Source organism: Drosophila grimshawi, unplaced genomic scaffold (genome assembly GCF_018153295.1).
Source record: "Drosophila grimshawi isolate 15287-2541.00 unplaced genomic scaffold, ASM1815329v1 contig_1377, whole genome shotgun sequence".
NCBI lineage: Eukaryota > Metazoa > Arthropoda > Insecta > Diptera > Drosophilidae > Drosophila > Drosophila grimshawi.
Genome location: NW_025062900.1, coordinates 10,454,664 through 10,479,369, shown reverse-complemented (window position 1 = coordinate 10,479,369; position 24,706 = coordinate 10,454,664). Strand labels below are relative to the sequence as shown.

General features: G+C 38.5%; 1 protein-coding gene across 1 annotated transcript in view; it reads left to right on the top strand.

Annotated features, from left to right (window-relative positions):
• Window positions 1-1,142: 1,142 nt before the first annotated feature.
• The window catches only part of LOC6562403 (zinc finger protein ush), a 63,744-nt gene continuing 40,180 nt past the window's right edge, over window positions 1,143-24,706 (top strand). The window contains 1 exon segment of the mRNA XM_032736162.1: window positions 1,143-1,382. Coding sequence (XP_032592053.1) covers window positions 1,340-1,382 — 43 coding nt within the window. The 5' untranslated portion in view covers window positions 1,143-1,339.

Genomic DNA, 24,706 nt, shown 5'->3' with positions numbered 1-24,706 from the left:
GTTGCCAGCTAGAAATAATTGTAAATTTCTTTTGTTTGTTTCTTTTTATGATTTATTTGTTTTAACAGCTGAAGTAGGCCTGGGCCAATGGATAAACTGGTTTTTTTCTTCTAGATGTTACTCAAATTAGTTGCTAATTAGGAAGCACGAGTTTTCAATTTGAAGAAGGGGCAATTTTCCAACAAATCTATTTATAATAGGCGCCCAAAAGTATGCATCGCTTTTGAGACAAGCCGCACGCATTGCCAACTAACCTAAACAATCGCAACTGGGATTATCGATACTTGCAGCGAGCGATAGTTGTTCAGCGCAGCGAATTCAGGTTGTGTGCGCAGCGAACAGCTGCAGTTGAATTCGCCTTGTTGAGCGAGACACGCGTTTTAAGCCGGCTATAAAAGTGTTATTTAATGTGTTAATTATAGCAATAGTGGTGTGTTGACTGAATAAGAATGTGCTGAAGATAATAAATGTTGTAAATGAATAAAATTCAATGCCATAGCCATCATTGAGTGTGTGAGTGCAAAACGTGCGACGAGTTTTTCGGCTTTTTGTTTTGATTCTTATCAACAGACGAAACAGACGGCGCAGCGTGCGACGCAATGAAAAATAAAGTAAAAACAAAATGGAAAAGCTGCGAAAGAGAGCAAGAGCGAGAGAGTGCGCGCGCAAAGTGAGAGAGGGAGAGAGAGAGCGACGACGCCACCGGTTTTATGCTGCTTGCGAGCTTTCGCCAGTTGGCCACAACTGAGGCAGCGCAGCAGCAGCAGCGACGGCAACGACGACGTTGGCAGCACTTCAGTTGTGAGCAAGCCTTTGCACTGTTTGGACGTCGCCTGTCTGCCCCAAAAGAAACGCATACACGACGCCGACGCAACCACGCGACAACCAAACAAAAATAAACAACAATTGCAATTCTCAAATGCAAAAAAATAATAAAAAACCGATTGGAAGATCGTTGTCAGTTTAAGCGATTTGCCCAATCAGTTTTCAATATCAATTTTAAATGCCGTTTCGCGATCGTTGCGCGCCGCTCGTTAAATTAAATTAATTAAAATAATTATTCACTAAGCGCTATAAATAATAATTGATATTGATATTTTTATAACTACAAATTGTACGAGTGTACGAGTGAGTGTCTTTTGTGTGCGAGTGTGTGTATGTGTGTGTGTGTGTGTTTTCCAGTGTGTGATTCTGTCCGCCGGTAAATGTTAAGCCCAACACTGGAAAGCAGCAAAACGTTAGTTTTGATGTAGACGCAGCTGCTGCTCCTCCTCGGAACAGGAACAGCTCCTCTGCATTAGGGGCACCCAAGCAATTTGCATTTTGGTTTAACCAAACAATGTCACGACGCAAACAGTCGAATCCAAAGCCGTTGAATAAAGGTAAGTTTCAATCACAACCACTCCCCCCGCACCTACACCCCCTTCTTAAGCACAACTTACACCTGCTTTAGAAAATCGCATTGTCAGCTTGTAATGCATTTTTTGGGCTTTTCCATTTGCTCGTCTATAAAATAAACATTAAAAAAAACATGTGAACGAACTGTGGGTGGCAATGTGGTTGAGCAGCGGGGGCAACGGGGGGTAAATCAGTCAACCAAAGTTGCACAGCCAAAAAAAGAAAACAATACATAAAATAAATATAAAAGAAGCTGGAATGAACGACTAACAGTTAGCCTGTAAGCTGTGAAGAAATTGTAAAATTATAGTTTAGTAATCAAGTTTTTACATAAATTATTTTTAATACTTATTGATTTATTCATTTATTCAGACATGTGACAAAAAACTGAGCTCGTTTTATTTTACAGTATTTTATAAATTTGATTAATCAGAACTCGCATCTTTTTAATTGTTGTTTTAATAGAGTTGCAAATGATCAGCGGATGTGAAATTGATTCTCCTCTAAGCAAATGTAATTATTCAAAACTAATTTCGTTTTATTAAATATTTTTTACACAAATGTTTTAATATTAATATTAAACAATCATTATAATTATCAATGAATGGTACTTTTAAAAGTAACTTAAAATTAAGAAACTTTCTCATTATCGACTTTAATGTAAATAAATTCAATTATTAAAAATAATTGTAAACAAACTTTAAGTCTCTATTTTCTTTGAAGAGAAACCAAATAAATTAAAATGTGTTGACTATATATTTTTATAATATATGTAACAATCTTTGCAGAATCTCATAACACCCGCCACTCTTCCGACTACAGGGTATACGAATAATAAATAAAAAACAAAAAAACTATGCGAATGTCAACTTGATTTCATCTTGTTGTTGCTCGCAACTTTATTTAAATGAAATTTCTTTGTTAACACAACTCGAGAGAGAGAGTGGGGTGGGGTGCGGTAGGTGGTAGGTGGTAGGTGGTTGGGGGCAGCTGGGGACACACCTTACTATGGGTATTAACTAATTACATTTCGTTGTTTTGCCATTTGATATACACATATGAAGTACAATCCAATGAATGCATTTTGAAATCGAAATCGATAATACGTGCCACAACTGTAGCTTCAAGTCTTAACTAATCGCCCCCTTCCCCCATCCCCCCTTCTGCTCCTCGGACTTAAACTCCATTATCGCGAGCACGTTTCTGAGTTCAGGTTGAGTTGGATTTGTTGTTGTTGTTGTTATTGTTGTTGCTGCAATGATATCACCTCAGTCGTAAAACTTAAAATGCAGTGTGTACACACTGGATAACCGAGCCGAAGAAATGCCACTGGATAACAACAAAAGAAATACAATATCTATGTGTGTGTGCGTGTCTCTGTATATGTGTGAGTGTGTGTGTGTACACTGCATAATCGCCAAAGTGAGCGACGTCCACCGTTTCGATAAATTAGCGTTGTTATCTATGCAGCTGTTGTTGTAGTTTTAGTTGTTGTTGCACCTGCGTCGTTTGCTTTCTTCTTGCTAGAGATGGGCAGGTGTCGCATTATTTGACATTACTCAAAAGCAAAATTGGTAATAAAGTCAGTCAAATATCTGATATTCAATAATATTTTTCCTTATTTATGAAGTTGTTAGTTTAAGCTTTTAATTTAAATATGAATTTGAACTTACTCAAAGGCAAAATTGATCTCAAAGTCAGCCAAATGTATAAGAGGAAATATGTATTATTATATTATGTTATTATTTTTATCATTATTATCAATATTACATTTATTTAATTGATATTTATTAATATTATTCCTTATTAATTAAAGCTTCTAATTGAAATACTAGCTTGAGCCTAGGCTTTATGTAGGTTTCTAATATATTGTTTGCGTTATCTTTTCATTATCTATGCTAAATGTCTATTTTTTATCTTTACTAATTTTATTTTTTTGGTGATTGTTATCTCTTAGGCCTGAAATTCCAATTAAAGTCGTGCTGCAGTCAAATTTGATTAATTAACGCGATCTTTCGTGTTGAGTCGTGTTGCGTTTCGTGCTTTGGCCAAAGAACGACTCACCGCACCCCCGCCCCCACCTGCCCCTCTCTTTCCAACTACACTTGCACATTTTTACGTGCAAGCCCTTGCAATCTTTGCTCTCTTTCACTCCTTTCTCTTTTTCTCTTTCTCTCTCTTTGCTTTGCATATTTATCTATAGCACACTTGCAGCGGCTGCTACTTATTGCTAACTGTTGTTATTGTTGTTCTTGTTGCTTGCAAACAATTTCTATTGCTTTAAAGCGCACAGTCGATAAACTTTTATCACAACTGCAGGCAGCAGCCGCAACCGCAGCAGTAAACGAACAGAAAACTGTGCAAAAGTATTGCGTAGTCTGCTTGTTGTTGTTGTTATTTTGTTTTCCGATACGGCAACGCTGTGCCAAGTTAGTGTTGGGCAATCGTGACTGCTGCTGCTGTCTGTGTATGTGTGTGTGTTTGTGTCCCTCTGGGCCACAGGTCGACAACGGCATAGATAAACACTTTGCGTTTTTTTTCCCAACCCCTTCTCTTTATTTTTTATAAATTTTAATTACCTCTTATCACTAATTTTATGTTAATTGCCAGCTGTTGTTCTGTTTTGTGCTCTGTGTGTTATGTTATTATCTGCCCAAAACCAACAAAAAACACATCGAATTTAACACACACTCTTTCTAAATATTCTAAAATATAGAAGAATAGTTTGCGTTGAATTTTCTATATTGAGAAGTCGCCGTTACAAACATCACGACAAACTTAAAATGCTCGTTTGTAAGGGTGTTGCAAAAAAGAGGAAGAGGAAGAGGAAGAAGAAGAGTGCGTAACAAAAGACACGACCAGCACAACTTGCCCGTCATCATGCGGGTGACAATTCCAAATTCCGAATTTTGCAAGTAGAGCTCAAAAGCTCTCTGGTCTCAAAAACTCAACTTGACTCAACGTCGACTTCGACTTTGACTCTTTTGGACTCGCTGACAATCGCTGGGAACGTGTCATTCAGTTGGTTTTGCGTTCGTCGTCGATAATAGCAGCAGAGGCCCCTTTACATAGATGTACATATGTACACATATGTCTACATACGTATTTGCCATTTGCATGTGCAAATTTGATAAAAAAAAGAGAAAAAGAAGAAAAGAAATGCTAAAGCTCAGGTAGCTGGCTAGAATCAAGGCCACCCTGTGCTGTCAATTGCTGCTGTTAAAGACCCTTCCCCCTCTTTAAACTTCCAATTGAGAGCATCATTATGCGAAAGAGTAGTAAGCGAGAGAGATAGAGGTAGGGAGGAGGGAGGGGGTCGATTGCATTGCATATGAGAGAGCAAATAGCGCAGATAAGCTCGATACGAGCTTTGGCCATTTTGACATTGTGTTTAATAAGCGCGATAAGCTTCTGTTGTTTTGTATAATGTTCTGTTATTTTCTCTGTTTTTTTTTGTATTTGCATTAACCGATTGTGAAATCGCACCAGGAAATATCAGCAGATAAATAAGAATAACAACTAATAGCAATAGCAACAAGAACAACTCGCATTACAAATTACAGAAAATTGTTGTTTTAATTTTAAGTTCATTTTTGTTGTTGTGGTTGCTTTTTGGACAGCACATTTCCATATCAAGTGCGATAATGGGCAAAGAAGGGGAACGGGAATGGGGGGAGGGTCACTTGGGAACGCTTTAATCTTGAGTCACAGCCCCGTAAACAATTGCGATATTGAGTCGGGCTTATCGAAGTCAACTAACACAAAAAAAGCAGTCGCTTATAATATGATATTTAGAATACGACAAAAAAAAAAAATAAAATGAAACAGGAAAACGTAAAGCATTTTATCATGTTCCACAACCAACATGACATATACACTTACTCATGTATATATATATATCCATATCTATATATATATAAGTGATTGATGCGTTTAGAGCTGATAATGAGGGCTGATTCCGGTTAAGCAGTCAGGGGATGGGAAACTTAATCTTAAGTATTTTCAAAGATAAGATCTCTTTCTGCTGATCGATATTATTTATGAGTATTAGTAAACATGTATTTTTTATAATTCTCAAGAATAAATTCGAACAGTTCATGGTATCTGAATTATATGAACAAATATGACTATTAATATAGACTGAGGGGATCTTTAAATCTTAATCTTGATGGATTATTTATGAGTATTAATTTCTACTAATATATTAAGTTTTATTTTTTTATTATATGCACTTATTGAATTGTATATGTGTAAATGTGAATTAATAAATTTATATAGTTCTTACATGTGAAGATATACAGGGTATTTTATTTGACTAATCTGACTAATATATACAATATACAAATACATGTTTAAGTACAGCTTGATTCTCGGCTAAATTGTGCGATATCATGGAGAGAACAACTTTGACGTGTTTATCTAAAGTATTTATTTGTAGATAACATCGCATAAATTGTAATTGTAAATTGGATTTTTGCTAAAGTAGTTTATGTAAAATTCTAACAAATTGAATAGCCTTGTTTATTGAATTTATCATTGTCACGATATACATTTGAATCATTTTTGATCATAAGTAAGAGCTAAAAAATCAATCTATGGTCCAAAGTCGAAGATTTCCAAAGTGATTTTTTGTTTGGTATAAAAAATATTTCATTGAATTTTGTGTAAAAATCGTAATTCTAAATATTAATGCAGTTTTAATTTAGATACCAAACCATGACTAATAAATTATTATATTATTATTTAATTGACTTTGGTTATTATTAAGTCATATTATTTAGAATTTAATCTGTATGACGTGTGTGCAATGGAATTTGTGGAGATCCATTGGGCTGCGCTCAACTTTCTGAGTCAGCTGATTTTGCTGAGCAATCAACTTGAAGGTTTTAGTTTCATTTGGAGTATGTCATGCGAGGGAAAGAGAGAGAGAACGAGGTGTTTTTTCATGTCCGAAGAGAAGAAAAAAAAGCGTTGTTCTAATCGCTGTATGCAATCAAAATAAACTCGAAATTTGATGCCCAAGTAGCGATAATGTTTTCATAGTCATTTTTGAGAGACAACCCAAGAAAAAAAGCTACAACAACAACAACAACAGCTTGAACAGCTGTCCGCTGTGTAGATAGCTGTGTTGTTGTTGCTGTTGTTGTTGTATGATTTGTACAGCTAGCGCTTATCAGCTGATCTGATGGCAAGATTGTCGCGCTTTGCTTCAAAATGAGAATGAACTGAAAACAACGACAGAAATTGTAGCAACAACAACAACAACAACAGCGACAACTAAAAACTGAATCTGAAAAATACATAAAACAATTTTTGTTGTTGCTTTAGTTGCTGTTGTTTGTTGTTGTTTGTTGTAGTGGTTGTTGTTGTTGTTGCTTGCTCGTCGTTTGGCTGTTTTATAACAATTTCAAAAGATTTTCAACAAATGATAAAAATGTCAATGTGATTTGGCTTGTCGGATTGTAGCAACAGCGGGCTCTACAGCAACGTAAACTATGCAGCTACCATACGATTATATATGACTACGGATATATATATATATATACTATATATATACAAACTAGATATGTATATAGTTATATTGTTTGTTTTGAGCTGCGGTAATCGCTCAGCGATCTCTCTCGTTTGCCTCGCTTTGCTGATGATTTTGGCAACTGTCAGTTAAGCTTAGCAGTGGGGCAGAGGGGGGTGGGGCGGCAATTTGATATCATTGCGCACGCCTAATTAATTTTCGTTTGGCGATGCCATCAGCTTTGCTCCATTCCCCCCAGCCCCGCCCCGTGCCACATAACAAATCTAAATCAGCAATCATCAGAAGTGCGGGGCCGCCTCTTTGGCCCGATATGAAATAAGAATCGGCTGTCGCCTGGCATTGATAACGAGAAATAATAATAATATATATATATATGTAGAAACGCTGAGCTATAAATCTTTGTCACTTCAGTCAAGTCACTTGAGCGCACCAATCACTATCGCGATAACTATCGCTTAGCGGCACTGATTTCTCCTCCCTTATCAGATGTCGCTTCAGCCCACTTACTATCTGCATTTGTATGTGTGTGTGTGTGTGCGTATGTCATTATGAATATCGCATATCTGAGTGAAAAATCTCATTTCTCATATTTCTACACATTATCGGCCATCAGTTTCAGGTTTCTTCAACTGTCGGGGACAGCAGCTGTTGATAATCGTTATCGTTATCGGCGGCGGCCTTTGTGACTTAACATTTGACAATTTCGTTAGCCTTATACAGTGATCACTCGGCCTTTCCAAATTGGAATCTAAAAATAGTTATAAACACAAAAGAGCGGCTATCTGAGGCATGCCAAAGATTATTTAAAAAAAAGCGACCGATGTTTCCTATGTGGGGGCCTTCTGATATAGTTTGCTAATGAATTTTTGGTCAAATTTTAAGATCATGATAATATGCATAACTGGTGGGTTTGGTTAATATAACTTCTTCATCAAAAAACCAGAACTCTTCTTGCGATCGATCATTCGTATTGCAGCTATATAATATAGTAATCCCATCTCGATTATTTTTGGTTAATCTTACTAAACACAAAGTTTTTCTTACAAGAATTCGATTTGCGAACGATCGTTCTTATATATAGTGATTCGATCCGGTTGGCTTCAACCTTTCTACAACCCAGAGCAACAAGTCGCATATAATCCAAGTTTAATAAAAATAGCTTAAAAACTGAGAAACTAGTTTGCATAGGAACAGACTGAGAACCGGAAATGGCAAAATCTACTTGGCTAGTGATGCTGATCAAGAACATATAAATTTAATGGACAGATAGGCCTTATAAACTTAAGATAAATAATATATAATATATAATAATACCTGATTCAGGGTATATAAATGTTAAATTTAAAATATGTTATTATCTTTATTTTTATAATTTCTATTTTATTTCAACTGGGGAGAGACCACTGTATAAATACCAATATATATATATATATATTATATTTATATATTTATTTACTTATTTTTATATATCTACCTTTTTTTCCGGGACAACTGCCACATCAGATTTGGCGATTTCAAGCGTAAAATTCACCGATAAGCATCAACTATTTTTCTTTCTCATCATCATTATTATTATAATTAATATCATCTCTCTCGCTCTTTGTGTTTAGTTTCGTTTTCTGCTAATCTTCGATGCTTCTCCTCCTGCCTGTGTTGCCTCCACCCACTTAATTAAATGCTGCTGCTGTTGCTGCCTCTGCTGCTGCTGCTGCTTTTGCCTTCATCATCGTCATCAGCATCATCAGTTCAATTTCATTTTGGCCTTTCTTTATCAATCTTTTTCGCGCTTATCTTGAAATAAAGTTCAGCCCAGGTCCTATTATCTATTCCCAGCGATCAGTCAGCCAGTCGCTGCTTAATTGACCACTCGAACCGGACCACATACCACACACCACACATATCCCTCTCTCTCTCTCTGTTTGCCTTGTCCTGTCTTCTTTCTTCTCTCATCTGCTCGCACATCTCTGATTAAGCTGGAGGGGGGAAACCTCGTCAGACCCACCCGACTTGATAATCCCAAGACGCTGGTGGTGGTCGCCATCCTGTTTTGGCAAACGCTTGAGTTTTGCTTTCGCATCCATCAATTATTAATTACCACATTTTCCTCTTCTCCTCGCCCTCTCTTCCCCTCCTTTCTTCTATAGCTTTGCTCATGTGCGATAAATTGATAGTTTTAGTTGGAAGCATTTGCAATGACACAAATGCGGCTAACTCAATCACAGACAATGTTGCCATTTAACTTCTGCATCAACTGACTTCCCTCTACACAGAAACAAAATCGAAATTACTTTTCAAAATAATTATCATTATCATTAAATTCTTTTCAAATCTCAAAAAGTTAATATAAACTTTTGAAATGTTCCTATCATCTCTGAAATCGTTTGCCTTAGAACCCTTTTGCTCTCAGGCAATTTTCTCATTTCTATAACATATTTTTTTGCTCAGTGTATTCAACATCCTCTTCAATTATCACTCCAACTTTCTCCTCTACTTGTCTTTGCTCAACTCTTTGACAACTTTTTTGATTAGCTCCTCAAGTCACTCCCCGGTTACTTATTCGATTACTTGCTCGATTACCACCTCTTCGACTCCCCCTTGTCGTCTGTGCTGCTTATAATAATACACTCGTCTATAAAAATACACTCGTCGAAGGTGCCGGGGCACTTGACTCACAACAGTTCATTCCAATCGCAGTCGAATCGAAATCAAAATCGGGGGCATAGGCACATTCCAAATGAAAATTTAAGTGCTGCGATTAATTTGGCTTATCAGCTCGACGCTGAGGCAAAGCCCCCCGAAACGAAAAACCAAAACAAGTGCAATTAAAAGATTTTTAAGCAAACATTTGTCATTAGAGATAACGCCTACCGAGGGGGGAGGGTGTGTACGGAGGGTGGGAGGGGAGGGGGTTCAACGATGACTACCTAACCATAAACCAAAATTGGGATGTCTCAATTGCAGACGGTAGATTGGCAGGGAGGCGGGTGTCAGGGGGGGAGGGGGGAGGAGCTGTTGCTGCTTGCAGCAGCTGCCTTTAAAAAGCAAACTAATTACACGATAAACGACGCACGACGTTTGTCTCAATGTCTCTATCTCCACACCAGCAGCAGCAGTAGCAGTAGCAGTCCCTACTACTGGCAACCCCCGTCACCCTGCCTGCTCCTCGCCTTTGCACCCCTTGCAGCCCTAGTCTATTAGCCTCTTTACGCACAAGGCAATGAAATGAAATGAATGGCTGGCAGCTTAAGCGGTGCGTTGGCCAACGTTTACACTCAGAGAAATATAATATGACTAAATATGATATAAATGTATATCAAATAATATGTTATTCATATAATCTATAATAGGTTTCATAACTGGGGTTTCTAGTCGGCAATCTCAACAATAAATTCAGTAAATGTTATAAAAAAATACTTAAAAATATACTATTTTTCCAAAATAGAAATTACATGTTTAATTGTAGGGTATTTACATGCATATCACATAATATATTCTCTAAATTTACCTTTTTTTTTTAAAAATACTTTCTATAAGTCTATATAAGATTGCTAATTAAAATTCTCAGTTTTTTTTTCAAGTGTAACAGGTTAGCAATGCCCTCGCCAAAACGCAGCGACGCCAGCGTCGACAGCGATTGCGACTGCGACTCCAGCGAGTCCCGCAAGCAGCGGCAATCGATTAAAAATCCATAAAAATATATTTCTAGATTTTATGTGCTGATCAGAAACAAACAAACAACGACAGTACGCAAGGCAAACACCCAATCCCCCCGCCCCCTCCATTCCCCACTTTTCTTGTGTGTGTCTCTGGTGTAATTAAGTCTGCACAGGGGCTCTGTGCAGTGGAGTAGGGGGGGGGGGGTGTGGGGTGGTGAGGCAAGAGGGTGCAGTGCCGCACAATATGAAATCTATTTATGCCATTAGCTTTGCGTCGATCACACAACCAGATAAGAGGCTCCACCAAAGCTCCAACGGCCATTTTGTTTATCTCTCGCAAGACTATTGACTGTAGAAGTTGGTGCGGGGAAGTGCGGGGGACAGAAAACAGTACACAAGAAATTAAATCAAAGATTAAAAACGAATCACTCATGTTCCGAAATGGAAACGAACGAGTTTCAAACACCACACCACAATATGGATGGGGAGGGGGAGGGGTGCAGTGTTTGGTGCTATGATTCTAATCGTACAATTTGCCAAAAAAAAAAAGGAACAAAAATCATTTTTGTCTATAGCGTCATCGCAGCACCAAAAATCTCATTAGCTCAATTTCGAATTATGTTGTTTTTTTTCTGCCAGAGATACTCACTGATCTTCAGATTCCGATAACGACCCAATTCGTGTTTGTCAATTTTGACAAACTCAATCATGTGATTTCATTCCTCTGCCGTATATATATATATATATGTTTTTTTAAGAGCAACTCATGCGATTCGTTTTTTGGTTTCTGTGTCTGTTTTCGATTTGGAGTTCCAACTCTTGTCGAGCACTTTAAGCGTAATCATTTGAATGGCCAACTTGCAGAGAGCGAGAGAGATGGACTGTGTCTGCAGTCGCTTCGCGCCGTCGTCAGAGCTTATCTAAATGCCAGCCTCACAGTCTCGTCTTCCATTATGATACACAGATATGCACACGTGGACAGGCCGAGGAGAAGGGCACATACATATATATATATATATATCTGCCGGCTAATCGAATGCGTCGCCAATGCGTCGCCGGGTGTCGAGAGAGGAGTCCAAGCTGAAGTCCAAGCTCAACTCTCAAGTGCGAACAAAATAGCTGCTCATTCTCATTCTCAGCTAGCCGGAAGCTCTGATGCACTTTTCTAGAGCAAAAGAGGAACCTTCGGATTTGATGGATCCATCCATTCATAGGTAAAGAGACGGACGGCTATGTCTATATCAAATCAGCTAATAGTGACAAAGAAGATTCTTTGGATCTGGTATTCAGTGGTACATCAAATCCAATGTTTCTTCTTTGCCTGTCTATACTTATTTTTGTCTATATCTGTGTGATCTGAGCTCCCTTAATTAAAGTAGGTACAGGCTGCTTCGTTCTTGTTACATGCATCACATTTATCCGGGTTGATCGGATCAGATCATTATCTAATATAGAAAATATAGCATTTCATGTCTAATTTTTGCATACAGAATAAAATTCTAATATATCTTGACCCAACTTGATAGCATTATGTTGCATAAATTACTATCTATCTATATATTTATCTATCTATCTAACTATCTATCTATCTACTAATCTAACTATCTATCTATCTATATTTAGAAAAACTCGCATTTTTCTTTAATGCAGAGATTAGCTTAAAGTTTAGAACTTAGAAGCAAGTTGGAAATATAATTTCTTCTAGGTGCTTCAGCTATGTACTTGGAAGATTATATATTAAATGGTGTGTTTGCACCATTCCTATTCCGTTTGGGTAAGCCATCCATAGAGACTCAAAGAACTAACCCAAACACAACAACAATCAACGTTTTACACGAATCCAACCAATTAACACAAGAGTGCATATATCCCCGCTGCCTAACGGCTGCATTGTAGGGTATTGACTGTGGAAGTGTTGAGGAAGCATAATTTACATGGCAACAGGCGCCATTAAGCGCTGGTCAAGCCTGACTCAACTAAATCGCATGCAACACAAAAAAAAAATAAAACGAAACGAGTTTTTTGCCGTGGCAAATACCTGTTGCAAGGCAAGGATAGTCGACTGCGACTGCGACTGCTGCTGCTGCTGTTGCTGTGACTGCGGCTACGACTGCTCCTCTTCGGCCTCTGATGGATGCGTGTTTGTTTACAGCCTCGCTGTTTGTTCAGTTTAGCGTAATTGCCGCCGTCGTTCGTCGTTGTCGTCTTCGTTGTTGCAACTGTGACGCGCGCGTCGCTGCAGGGCGCAAAATTAATGTTAACAACGTGTTCGGCCCTCGACGCAATTCCCTTCTCCGCCCACCGCTCCTAACTGACTAAGGATACCGCGCATGCAATTTGAATGTCAGCCAAGTGGAAAGCTGTTTTTTTGTTGTTGTTGTGCGGCTCGTGTCTTAAAACATTTTAATTATGGCCCACAAAATGTGCGCAACTGTCTTGTTGAAAGGTGTGTTTCCTCTGTGTCCAGTGAGACAGAGACAGAGACACCGAGAGAGACAGGGAAAGACAGAGAGAGCATTGGCTTTGTCGCTTGCCGCCTGCTGCTTGCCACATGCCGCTTGCTGTTTGCCACTTGAGTGGGCCGCTTCTTTGCGGCCTTAAATGGCATTTAGATAAAGTTGCGTATACGCCACGTCGGCCGTGTATGGAATTGGAATTGATTGTTGTTGCAACGCACATCGATTTATGATGCAAGCAGATAGCATCTTTACACTGTTCAAAATAGTAAGCACTCGAAATACGAAACAGTCTTTTGAATTTTTGTTTATAAACTTAGCAACTAGAAAGAGTGAACAGAAAACAAAGCAAAAATGATTTCTGCTTCTTAATGCGACTTTATAAATTCAAGTGGATATTTTTTTTCGAGTGTATGCCACTAGTATATATCCACATTTAAGCAGCTTAGCATTGCACTGTATCCAATCTTAAGCATCTGCCGAGCAGCAACTTTTGGTTGCTTGCAGCTGCGTTGCCTTCAATTCTCCACTTCTGCGTCCTCTTCTTCTGCTAGTAGATGCCAGCAGAGAGTCTTGTGTCATGCGTCATTTATTGAGGAATTGATAAGGCTGGCAAATGACTGCGCTGCCGGCTGCTGACTGCTGACTGCTGTTATCCGCATCGCGAAATATGAATTTCATTTGACATCAAATTGAGAAAACCGTAAAATATTTAAGACATTTTGTCGCCATCAGTCTCAAGTTCTCTCTCCCTCTCTCTCTCTCTCTCTCTCTCTCTCACTCCCATTTCCACCCTCCAACTCTCTCTTTCCTTCCCTCAATTTCTTTCTTTGAATACTTTTCTCTATGGCCTCACTTTTTCTCAGGCTAATTGCTTTTGTTTCGATACAACAGCGAAGGATATTGAGACTATGTGAGGGGATTGGTAATATATAATTTTTAATATATATAATAATGGATACAGATATACGTGATGTATAGAAAACTTTAGTATAAAGGTGTGGGTATAGAATAATGATTGGTATATTCAGAGGAGATTGAAATAATTATGTTTAACAATATAAAAGTTTTATATTTGTAGATTTGCAAAGATGTTGATATGTGTGATATTGACTATATATATTTCAAAATATATGAACATAATAAATACATTTAACTAAAGAAAAATTAATTGCAATGGATTGTTAAATAGAATAATAAGGATAGATATGTGGAAGATGATATAGAGATGCCGATGACGATGCAGATATGGATAAATATAAAAATTCAGGTGGACATATAACATTTATGTATAAAGACGTAGATATAAATTGAGTAATATATATATATGTATTATAAACCTATACATTTATAAACAAAGAAACAAAGAATCGGTTTTAATTGAATTTACGAATGGAGAACTTATCTATCTATCTATACTGTTTCAATTGCGAACTTGGTAGATCCTTTGCATTGCTATATTCCAGCATATATATCTTTAGCTTAATAAAGAACTAACAAAATACTCGTCTAGTATAGTATAGTATAGAGTATTTAGAGATTCGCCCTGAGCATCGATGTGTCGCTCTTTGGTTGCCAGTTGTTTTTCGCTTTGCTGATATCAGCAGTCGGCAGCATCAGGCAGCATCTCGGCAGAGCCTTCACAGTCGCTCATCTTGCCCTCCGCTTATCGTCGCCTATCGCAGCCATCTAGACAAGCTAATAGTACTTTGACTTGGTCTGGGTTTTTGCCAGACCCTGGCATCGTATCTTGGCTTGGCTTGGCCTGGCCTGCTGCTGCTGCTGCTGGTGCTGGTGCTGCTGATATGCCAGCCATTAGTTGTTAAGGGGGGTTTGGGGAAAAAGGGGGGGATTGTGTGTGTTCGGTCGAGCCATCCATCTATCGTTTGGCTGGGTCGTCATTTGGTTTGTGCCTGCCTCTCAGATACGAGCACGGCTTCAGTTTCAGTTTCAGTTTCATCGTCGTCTGCTGTCGCTTTGCTCTTAATTATGTTTGTTGTAGCTGCTGCTGTTGCTGTTGCTTCTGTTGTTGCTGTTGCTGATTCTGCTGCTGTTGTTGCTGCTGTTGTTGCTGCTGCTGTTGCTGCTGCTGCTGCTGCTTGTGGAGCATCCGTTTGTCGATCTCTTGGACTGATAGCATTTATGATTTACGTGGTACATTGCGTGGCATTTGTTTTGTGCTTTACATTCATTTTCATTGCCTGTCATTATTTCGTTTGCTTTCGATTTTGATTTCAGTTTCGGCATCGGGTTTTCGTTGTCATGCCCAGTGTATCTGTAAATGTGTATGTGAGCGTGTGTGTGTGTGTGTGTGTGTGTCTGCATGTGTGTGTGTGTGTGAGTGTGTTTAATGTCTCTGTGCAGATCGAGGTCAGCGATAAGGCCGCAACGTCAACGTCAAAAGTTAAAGGCATTTTTCGATTACAGCGCGAAAAATACAACAACAACAACAAATATAAAAACCATTCTCAAACTTTGAAAATGTTCCTACACTTCAAAAAATATGCTCACACTAAGTAAATATCTGAGTTATGCTCCAAAGTCCTAGACCAGAGCACAAATATCTGTAATCAAGAACGTTTTCGAATTGTTTTTTAAAATTGTTGTCAAGTCAAGAAATTTCTTATTTTCTTTAATCAGCAAATATTTTTTGTACACAATAAATTGAGAAGAAAATTCAGCTCTTTTAGAGTACAATCATTAAGTAGACAATATTGACAAAATTCTAATTTTAAATAGAAAATTGCTTGCTATAAATATATTTTACAGTTTATTCAAAAATTATTGTTTTTATTAATGTTTAAATATCCCAAATGATTTATATTAATTGAATATTATTAATATTCAACAACGAATTTCAATTGAAACTGAAACAAACAAAACTTCTTTGCGTGCAACCACCCTGGTGTGTTGCAAATGCCCTCTCTCTCTCTCTCTCTCCCTCTCTCTTTCTCTCGTTTTATTGTCATTATCCACTTTTCATATCCATTTGCGTGCTGATAAAAATAAAAGAAAAAAATTAAAAATAACTCGCACTTCAAAATGGCCGCATCGATAAGTTGGCGCCGTTTCCAAACAGACTCCACACAGGCGCGGCGACAGGTGGGGCAGGCGCCCCAAGCCGAGTTACTTTGCCGATAGCTGAGGCGCCCCAGCAGCGACTGACCGATAGCTGTGACGAGGGAGAGGGAAACAGAGAGAGAGAGAGAAGGTGAAACTAATTCGACTGCTTATAATTATTTTATAAGTGCAGCGAATGTGGCCTTATCCATGAGCCGGCATGCCAAGCCGCATGATTCACTTGGCGACGCTAATTTTCAATGTCTCGGAGTCATAGCCACAGACTGGAAGTAGAAATGTCCAAGTGTGTGTGTGTGTGTGTGCATATGTGTGTGTTCATGTGTGTGTGTGTGTGTGTGGCGATAATTCCATGTAGATTAGCGCTGAGTGCAGCAGTAAGAAGAAGGCGATAAGCATGCGTTCCAGAGCATCCCAACAGCAAACGAGGCAAGGTTCTGGGATGTGGACCTGGGCGGCCGTCGTCATAATGTAAAGCAAAAAGTCCACAGACAACAACAAGAACTGTAACAACAACAACAACAACAGCAACAACAACAACAACAAGAAAAAGGCCAAGCTGCTTTTGACTGGGACTGAGTGAGTGGCTATCTGAAGTTTGTTATCCAAAATGTTGGCCTCCACGTTGTCCCAGACCCAATGCTTGCCTGCAGTAGGAGGGGGTTACTTCTTTTTCTTTTTTTTTTTTTTTGGTTTTTTGCCTGTAGAGGCGGGAGGAGGGGGAGTGGTGGCAGATTCGCCTGTTGGCAACTGTCGCCTCGATTCTGTTGTTGTTGTTTTTGTTGTTTCTGTTGTTTTTTGTTGCAGCTGATTTTGTGGCGCTGATTTTATTTTAAACTTCAATTTCTGTTCGCTTTTCATGCTGTTATCTGTCATGCATATCCATATGTGTACGTGTGTGTCTGTGTGTGTGTGTGTGTGTGTGTGTGTGAGTGAGTGTGTGTGCAGCACTCAGTAACTGTGGCAAACTGGTGTCCAGCTCTGCTCAGCTCAGTTCAGCTCAGCTCAGTTGAGCGTTTGCAAAACAAAATTCGCTCTTATCGCTGCTTTTGGGGGCCACGTAATTCTCAGTATTTGTTGCTGCTGCTGGAGCTGAAGGTGCTGCTGCTGTTTCTTCTGAGGGCAATTTGAATAGTAATTCTTTTTGTTGTTGTTGCTGTTGTTTGCGGTTTTCTAGATTTTTCGATTCGTTTATTAGGCAATTTATCGCTCATCCTTTGATCAACAGGCAGCAGTCAGCAGTCAGCAGAAGTCAGCAAAGAGCAGCCTACGCAACTCAAAAGTCAAAATTCACAAAAATAGTAAAAAAACTAGTTTGAAAACTAGATGTCAGGAAATGGATGGCATTCTTTTGGATTAGAGTGAGTTGGCAGCTTACCAAGTGGTTTACTTGTGATTGAGACTAATTGTATCCATGTGAGATATATGGACATTTGTGATCCTTGTTTTTGCTGAGAACTATTTGATGATTCATCTAGAGAACAAAACATAATCCAAATAGTTTGTGGATAGATAAACGATTAAGTTTTGGTAAAGTTATGAGACCTAACATTTCTAGAAACTTAAACTTAATATGTAAACAGTTTTCTCAAGATTAGGAACTCCACCCGAGTTGTATTCGAATTAACTTTAACTTAAATAATTAATCACAACTTTTCTTTAAGTTGTATCTTAATTATATTTTGAGTAATTTGATTTTGAATTTCTGTTAATTTTTCTAGCTATTCAACTTCAGTTTCACAGAGTTTTCATCGACATTTATATTTTTCTATCTGTAACATATAAATTAAATCACTGGTCAAATTGTGGTAACTATTATTTCTAATAGTTCGACTAGCTTTCCACTGTCCTCATCAAACCCTAATCATTTCGGCAGTGTATATAAAAAAAAAACACATTCCACTCTGCGGCGAACGAATCTTGAAAATTGATAAACTGTGAATTTTCTCACTCTCGTTTTTTTTACATTTTTTGTTGTTTATTTTTGTTGTGGTTGTTGTTTTTGTGCCTGTTGCCTCCAAGCAGGAACAAGAGAAAAAAAAAGAGCGCTCAATGCTAATAACAGCTCTGAGGAGCTGCAACTGTTGCTTGGTTTGGGTTTGGGTTTCGGTTTGGGTTTGGGTATTGGACTTGGATTTGAATTTTGGGCAACGGGTCGCGCGATGACCATCATCAGTATTGCAGTATTGCAGCATTTGTTGACGGTTTTTGGCCAGTTGCAGTTTGTCTGCTCTTTTTGCCCCTCTTTCACTCGCTTGGTGTGGGCGTTCGTGTGAAACTAATGTTGGCTCCCCTCGCTCGCTCGCTCGGTCGGTCGCTTGTTTATTCGATGGCGATGCCAATGCTCGCATTTAAGCCACAAACGAGCAACAACAATGACAATGACACTGCAGGACTGTTTGTCCGTCTGTCTGTTCGACTGTCTGTCTGTCTGGCTGATACGCCTGGTAGATCGTGTTGAACGCAGCTTGTTTAGCATGCCAATTAGGCAACTGCTGCCTCAGCTGCGATCTGCTGCGGTTCACAGCTCAGCAGCTACCCCACCTTTTTGCTCTCTCCCCATCTCAAATGCAAAATCAGCTCGTGCAGCAGCAGCAGCAGGAGGCAGCCAGCAAAAGGTGTTAATTTTGTTGGCCAAATAGTTGCAACCACGTTGTTATTACCAACACCACCAGAAAAAAACGATAAAAACAAAAAAAAAAAAAAGAAAAAGACGTCGAGCGTGCTGGTTCAGTCGGGTCAGCCAGTCAGGGAACGGGCTTCAACTCTGGCAACTTTGGGTCTCTGGGAGTCGCAGACAATTTGTAGATGGATTTTCAAATCGTTGTTGCCGGCACGAATTGAGCACCCACTGGGAGCTGGAGCTGGATGGCTGGCATAGCTCGGGCTCATGTATTTGTATACGAATTGGGCTTTGATTTGGATTTCAATTCCATCGACAACTTGCCTAGCCCAACGAGCCTGCTTAAATATGGTGTTCGCTTGAAAGTTTCGAAATGTTGAAATTTATGAAATAAATTCTGAAATATATTCTTAAACAGTTCTTATAGATTTTATAGAGGCTTTGTAGAATTAGTTGGTATATATAGCATACATATTATAATAAATATTTGTAATATCTTTAAATTAGTTTTCAATATTCATTTGAAAAGTAAATCAATTAAAAATCTCTTCTTCCCTCCGTATTTTGTGTATATTTAAATCATATTTGAAAATAATATATAAATAATGAATAATTATTTGCAATCTGAGAACAAGTTTTATTGTTATTCTTATTTCTTCAGCGATCACTGTATTTGTGTATTTCCCGAGCGCTGCTGACGCTGTTGCTGCTGCTTATCTGGCAGCTGACTGTGGGGCTGACTGTACTGCATATGGGCGTGGCCTATTTAGCGATTGTGATTATGATATCAGTGGGGCTGAACCCCAAGCAGAACTAAAGCCAAAGCCAAACAGCGAGCAGCTGCTGCCTCCTCTACGTGTGTGTGTGTGTGTGCGTAGAGTGTAGAGTGTAGTCTTCCCATTATAACACTTTCACGGCTCGTTGCTTGCCTCATTTTGTAGCAGCAGCAGCAGCAGCATCATCTGCGGCGGCGGCGGCAACATCATCAGTGGAGATCATCAGCAGCTTATAAGCCCAGTCAGCAGCACGAGCACGAGCAACAACAACTGAGCGCTCTTAGCTCCAGTTCCAGTTTCAGCAACTCCTGCGCCATTCTCTCCTCTCCTCTCCTCTCTTGCACCATATCTGGCCCGGGGGCGTTGCACACTCGCTACGTTTGCATGCCATCGTGATTGGTGTGTATGTGTGTGTGTGTGTGTGTGTGTGTGTGTGTGTGTGTGTGTTTGTGTGGGTCTTTAGCTCACTACGAGTGTACTTCTTGGTGTGTGTGCACGATTCGACACCATCTTTCATTTTAGACTCGAACTTCTTAAGTTCTTCACTTAACTGCTTTGCTAGTTCAGGCATTTTCAATTAATGGCCACACATTCCATCCAGCTAGCCCCAGTCTTCTGCACCTTCTGTTCCTCCTCCTCCTCCTTCTCCTTCTCATCGTCTTCCTCCATCCATAGTGCTACACAATTCGCCAATGGCAGGCTCTTAAAGTCAATCTAACTGTACGTCTACACTAGGCAACAAATCAACGTGGAGTCAATGTGCGAACATCATCATTTTATCGCATTTATATTATCTATCTAGTCCTGTGGGCATTACACGAAGCGGAAGTGAGTCTTTGTTGGGTTTTGCAACACTGATCAAGGTTTTGCTGCGGGCATTACAGGTTGCTGAAAGTGCCTTCTATGGGTTTCTTTTTAGAGATTTCTATCGATTATTTTTTGTGAGCGTCGTTAGCCTTTATAGAGAGCACCTAAGAGCTTGTTAATTGTGGAATATGTTCTTTTGACTTGAAAGAAAATCTGAATCGGATTTTCTATATGTCAAAGTTATTTATTAACAATTTTGGTCTACCAAATTTTATTACAGATATTGATTGCTTGAAGAAGGATCATTGCTCTAGTTAAATGAGTTCGATTAGGAGATTAGCCTGAAACCAAAGCCGTAGATATTTTTGTCCGTGTTTCTCAATCTTTCTTAATTTTAACAGTTGTCGAGAACAGATGGTTAATATTATGTCAAGATGTAAATATTCTCCTGCCTGTAAAATGGTGGCTTTCATTGTTTTTGGAAATCGATTTGGATTTGGAATGGGGAGAGTTATCGATAAAATAAAGCAAATTACGAGAGCCAATATATAACAAATTTAAAGTCTCCTGGTCTTACAGTCTCTGAGATTCTGTTGTGCAAACAGACGGATAGACAGACGGAGGGACAGGGCTAGATCGACTCGGCTGGTGCTCTTGTTCAAGAATATATATACCTTATGGGATCGGAGATGCTTTAAACATATTTTGAAATACAATAAACTGCTTCCTACAATTACTACGCGAACCATTCAATATTCTGCTGTACAAAGATAACTTTCAATAAACATTTGTTGCACAGTGTTGCGTGGAAGATCCAAAAAAAAAGAATACTAAAAACAAATTGTTGCCGCGCATTTGGCTCTGCCTTCGCTCTGCCGCAGTCGCAGTCGGCATCGCTGCCTCGAATGTGCTGCAGTGCGATTTAATGCTGCTGCTGGTGCTGGCTGCCCCATCTGCGCTCCCATCTGCTAGTCAGCCATTTCCTGACCTGCTGCAATCTCTTCTAGCCAAACTTCTTCTTTTTTCACGGTTTGTGTTTTCTTTTTCGTTTTTTTTTTGGCCGTGCACTTGGGACACGTTTCGTGATTTATGAGGTGCGAATTGCATAGAAATCAGTTTTGGGGGCCTTCGCCGTCTGCTGCCATATTAAATTGATGCCGATTTTGCGCCACTTCCATTGCCAAGTTTCCCAAAGCCATAATAATAACAACAACAACAGCAACAATAATGGAGATTGTAGTTGCATTTCCCTTGTGCTGGCTCTGATTGGATTTGCAACGTGTTGCAAGTCGTTGTTGCAGCTATTGTTGCAGCATTGCATGATAAATAATGTTACCGACAGCAAATAAAAATTGTGTTGCCAACTTTTGGCTTTCAAACTGCAAACTGCCAATTAGCTGTTTACAGCTCATTTCTCACAGCGCTCACTCGCGGCTCAACTGTTAATATTTTAATTAAAATGTCGCGTGCAGCGCGCTCATCAAGTATTTAATACAGACCCCGCTATTCACCCCCTGCAGCCATAACCATTTCCGATTGCCGTGCACTGCTATAATGCTTATCTTATCAGTTGCGCGCCGGCGCTGATATCTGCCATTGATAAGCCAGCGAGGCGCTGCGCCAATCGGCTCTCAGCAGCGTCGCCATTTTGTTTTTCACTGATTTTCCAAGTGTTTCGTTGTTGTTGTTGTTGTCGGAGTTTCTTTGTTTTTTTTTTTTATGCATATTTTGGCTTAGCGCTTAATCGATGCCTTTTCGGATTTCTCCTGGTGTACGCCTAGCTGACATACACATGTAATGTAATGCACATATATGATTCATATATATATTTTTTCTATATGTATATATATGTATTCGCACACTGGCTATATCGCACTTATCGCAGTCCTTATAATTTTGTGGGCGGACATAAAAAACCGCGGCAGCGAACTGGCCCTCGGATAGCAGCAAGTGATAGCGAAAATTGAAATTCATTTTGAAACTTTATATTTATTCACAAAAACAAATCGTATAAGAATGCCGACAATCAAACAGATAGATAGATACCCTGAGTATAAAACAGTCGAAAAATGCACTTAAAGATGATCAACTTTGGCAACAGTTTGGGGAAATTGAATTGATAAGTAGATGAAAGAAAGTCGCAAATATTTTGCATAAAAGTTCAGCTTTGACAAAATTATGGTAGTGGATAATTTGCACACATCTTTAATTTTATAATGCTTTTAGAAATCGATGGGGTTTCAACATAGATCTGGCAATAAGTATAAACATTTTTGGAATTTATCTATTTAAAAAAACCTTTTAAAGTTCAGAATGAATAAGGAAATAACATCAGCATTAACAACGATTTGCGTCTTGCACTTTAAGTAGTACAGTGGACCCACGGCTAACGAACACAATTCTCTTCAGCATACGCAGATTGCGATAAACTGTGCACTCGTTTATCGGACGTCCACAGTAGTTTTATTTACTTTTCTGGCAATCGATTATATGTAGGATATTGGTTCTGTTTCTCTTTCGATTTGCTTATATTTGAAATTGCAATGGTAACAAATCTATTTGAATCATCAAAAAATAGAAACACTAAAAATCTTAAATGCGCTTAAGCGACAAGCAAAAAAAATCTATGGGTTTTTTTTATAACAAATGGAATCGCGCATAGGAAATCAACAAAGAGAAAAAAGGAGAAAAACAGTGTTGTTAAATGTAAAATGGCGGCGTGCAGCGGAAGCTGACAAAACGCCATTGTGCTGACACTGACTGATGATGGCGATGCAGTTGAGTTTGAACAAAATGTTATATATATATATATATATATATATGTATGTATGTATGTATGTATGCAAAAAACGCACAGACAGTTTATGTTAATTTTTCATGTTTGTTGTTATTTCTGTTGTTGTTATCCGCCAGTTTTATAGCGTTGCTATTTGCACAGTTTTTACATGCGGCCCTGCTGACAGCTGAAGGATGTGAGATTGCATCAGGCCACATTCCCCATTTGCCACGCATACGTATGCATACATATATATATATATACAACTACATGTTTGTATATATGTGTATATACGCGATTTACATATTCCATTCTCTAAAATCCAATCGATTTCGATTTGAATCGCTCTTAACAACACATTTTGAGTTTTAAGCTTTTAAGTTCCTTATCTACCGAATTTTGGCGATTTCCATAAATTTCTAATTTTTATTGAAATGCCCATTAAAATAATTTGATCAAATTTATATATACATACATACATACATTATAAATGTGTAGCTTGTGTTGTTTGCTGCTTCGTAATGATAAAAAGCAACAATGCTTTTGTTGTTGCCAGACTGTTCGATTGCTGGACCCCGCCGCATAGCCAGACTATTTGATTTTTTTATTTTTTTTTTTTTTTGGTGTTGTTTCGTTGATAATATTCCGTATACGCAATGTGCGACGGAGCTTTCAAGATTCGCCAGCACGATAAAATTGCTTGCATATCTGTGCGTATAAATATTTTGTCTCTTAATTTATGGCATCTTGAACACAGCCACACACAGTCACACACACATACACACACACGCACAGGCATACACATTTAGAGAGCGTAGTGTGCCATAAAGAGCATATGCAGATTGCGGCCTTAAGTGATTTTTATTCGATTCGAGGTGTGATTTAAAATTCATTTCGATTTTTTGATTTGGTTGTGTTTGGTTTTTGTTGTTGTTTTATTGTTTATTGTTTTTGTTTTTGGACTTCAATTTAAAATTGGCGCATGAAGTCATCAAATGATTGCTTTTGTTTGCTTATCTGCTGCTCGCATCTGGCCTGACTTTGACTATAGACGGTCTCTAAGTGGACCAGTTTGCGATAATCATTATGATTATCATGATGATGTTGATCAACACATTAAAAATAGATTTTAAGTGCATGATTAGCACGAGCTTATGCGACTCAAGGCTTGGCGTAGGAAATTAGTATTAAAAACAGAAATAATCTTATGAAAATCTATGAAATTAAAATTTTAAGTGAATTATAAAATTAGAACAAAGATATACAAAATATTATGCTTTATGCTTTACTAATTTAAATATCAAGCTTAGTGCTTTTAGATGGAAAGAATGGTTTAAAAAAAAAATGCGCAAAAACTTTACAATTTTGTTTAGCAAGTTAAGCTGTTTGTGGAAAGTTACCACCAATTTCATAGTTTGTGAAAATTTGAACAAAGAAGTTGAGCTTCAGGGTACGAAGATTTGATGAATTTCTTAACTACACATATCAAAATTTCAAAAGCTGAAGAATGGATAGCCGATCAAGCGATAATTGGCCAGGCGTCGGACTGAAAAAAGCGTCAACTACAAATGCAAATGCACAAAAACTGGTTTTTAGTAACATG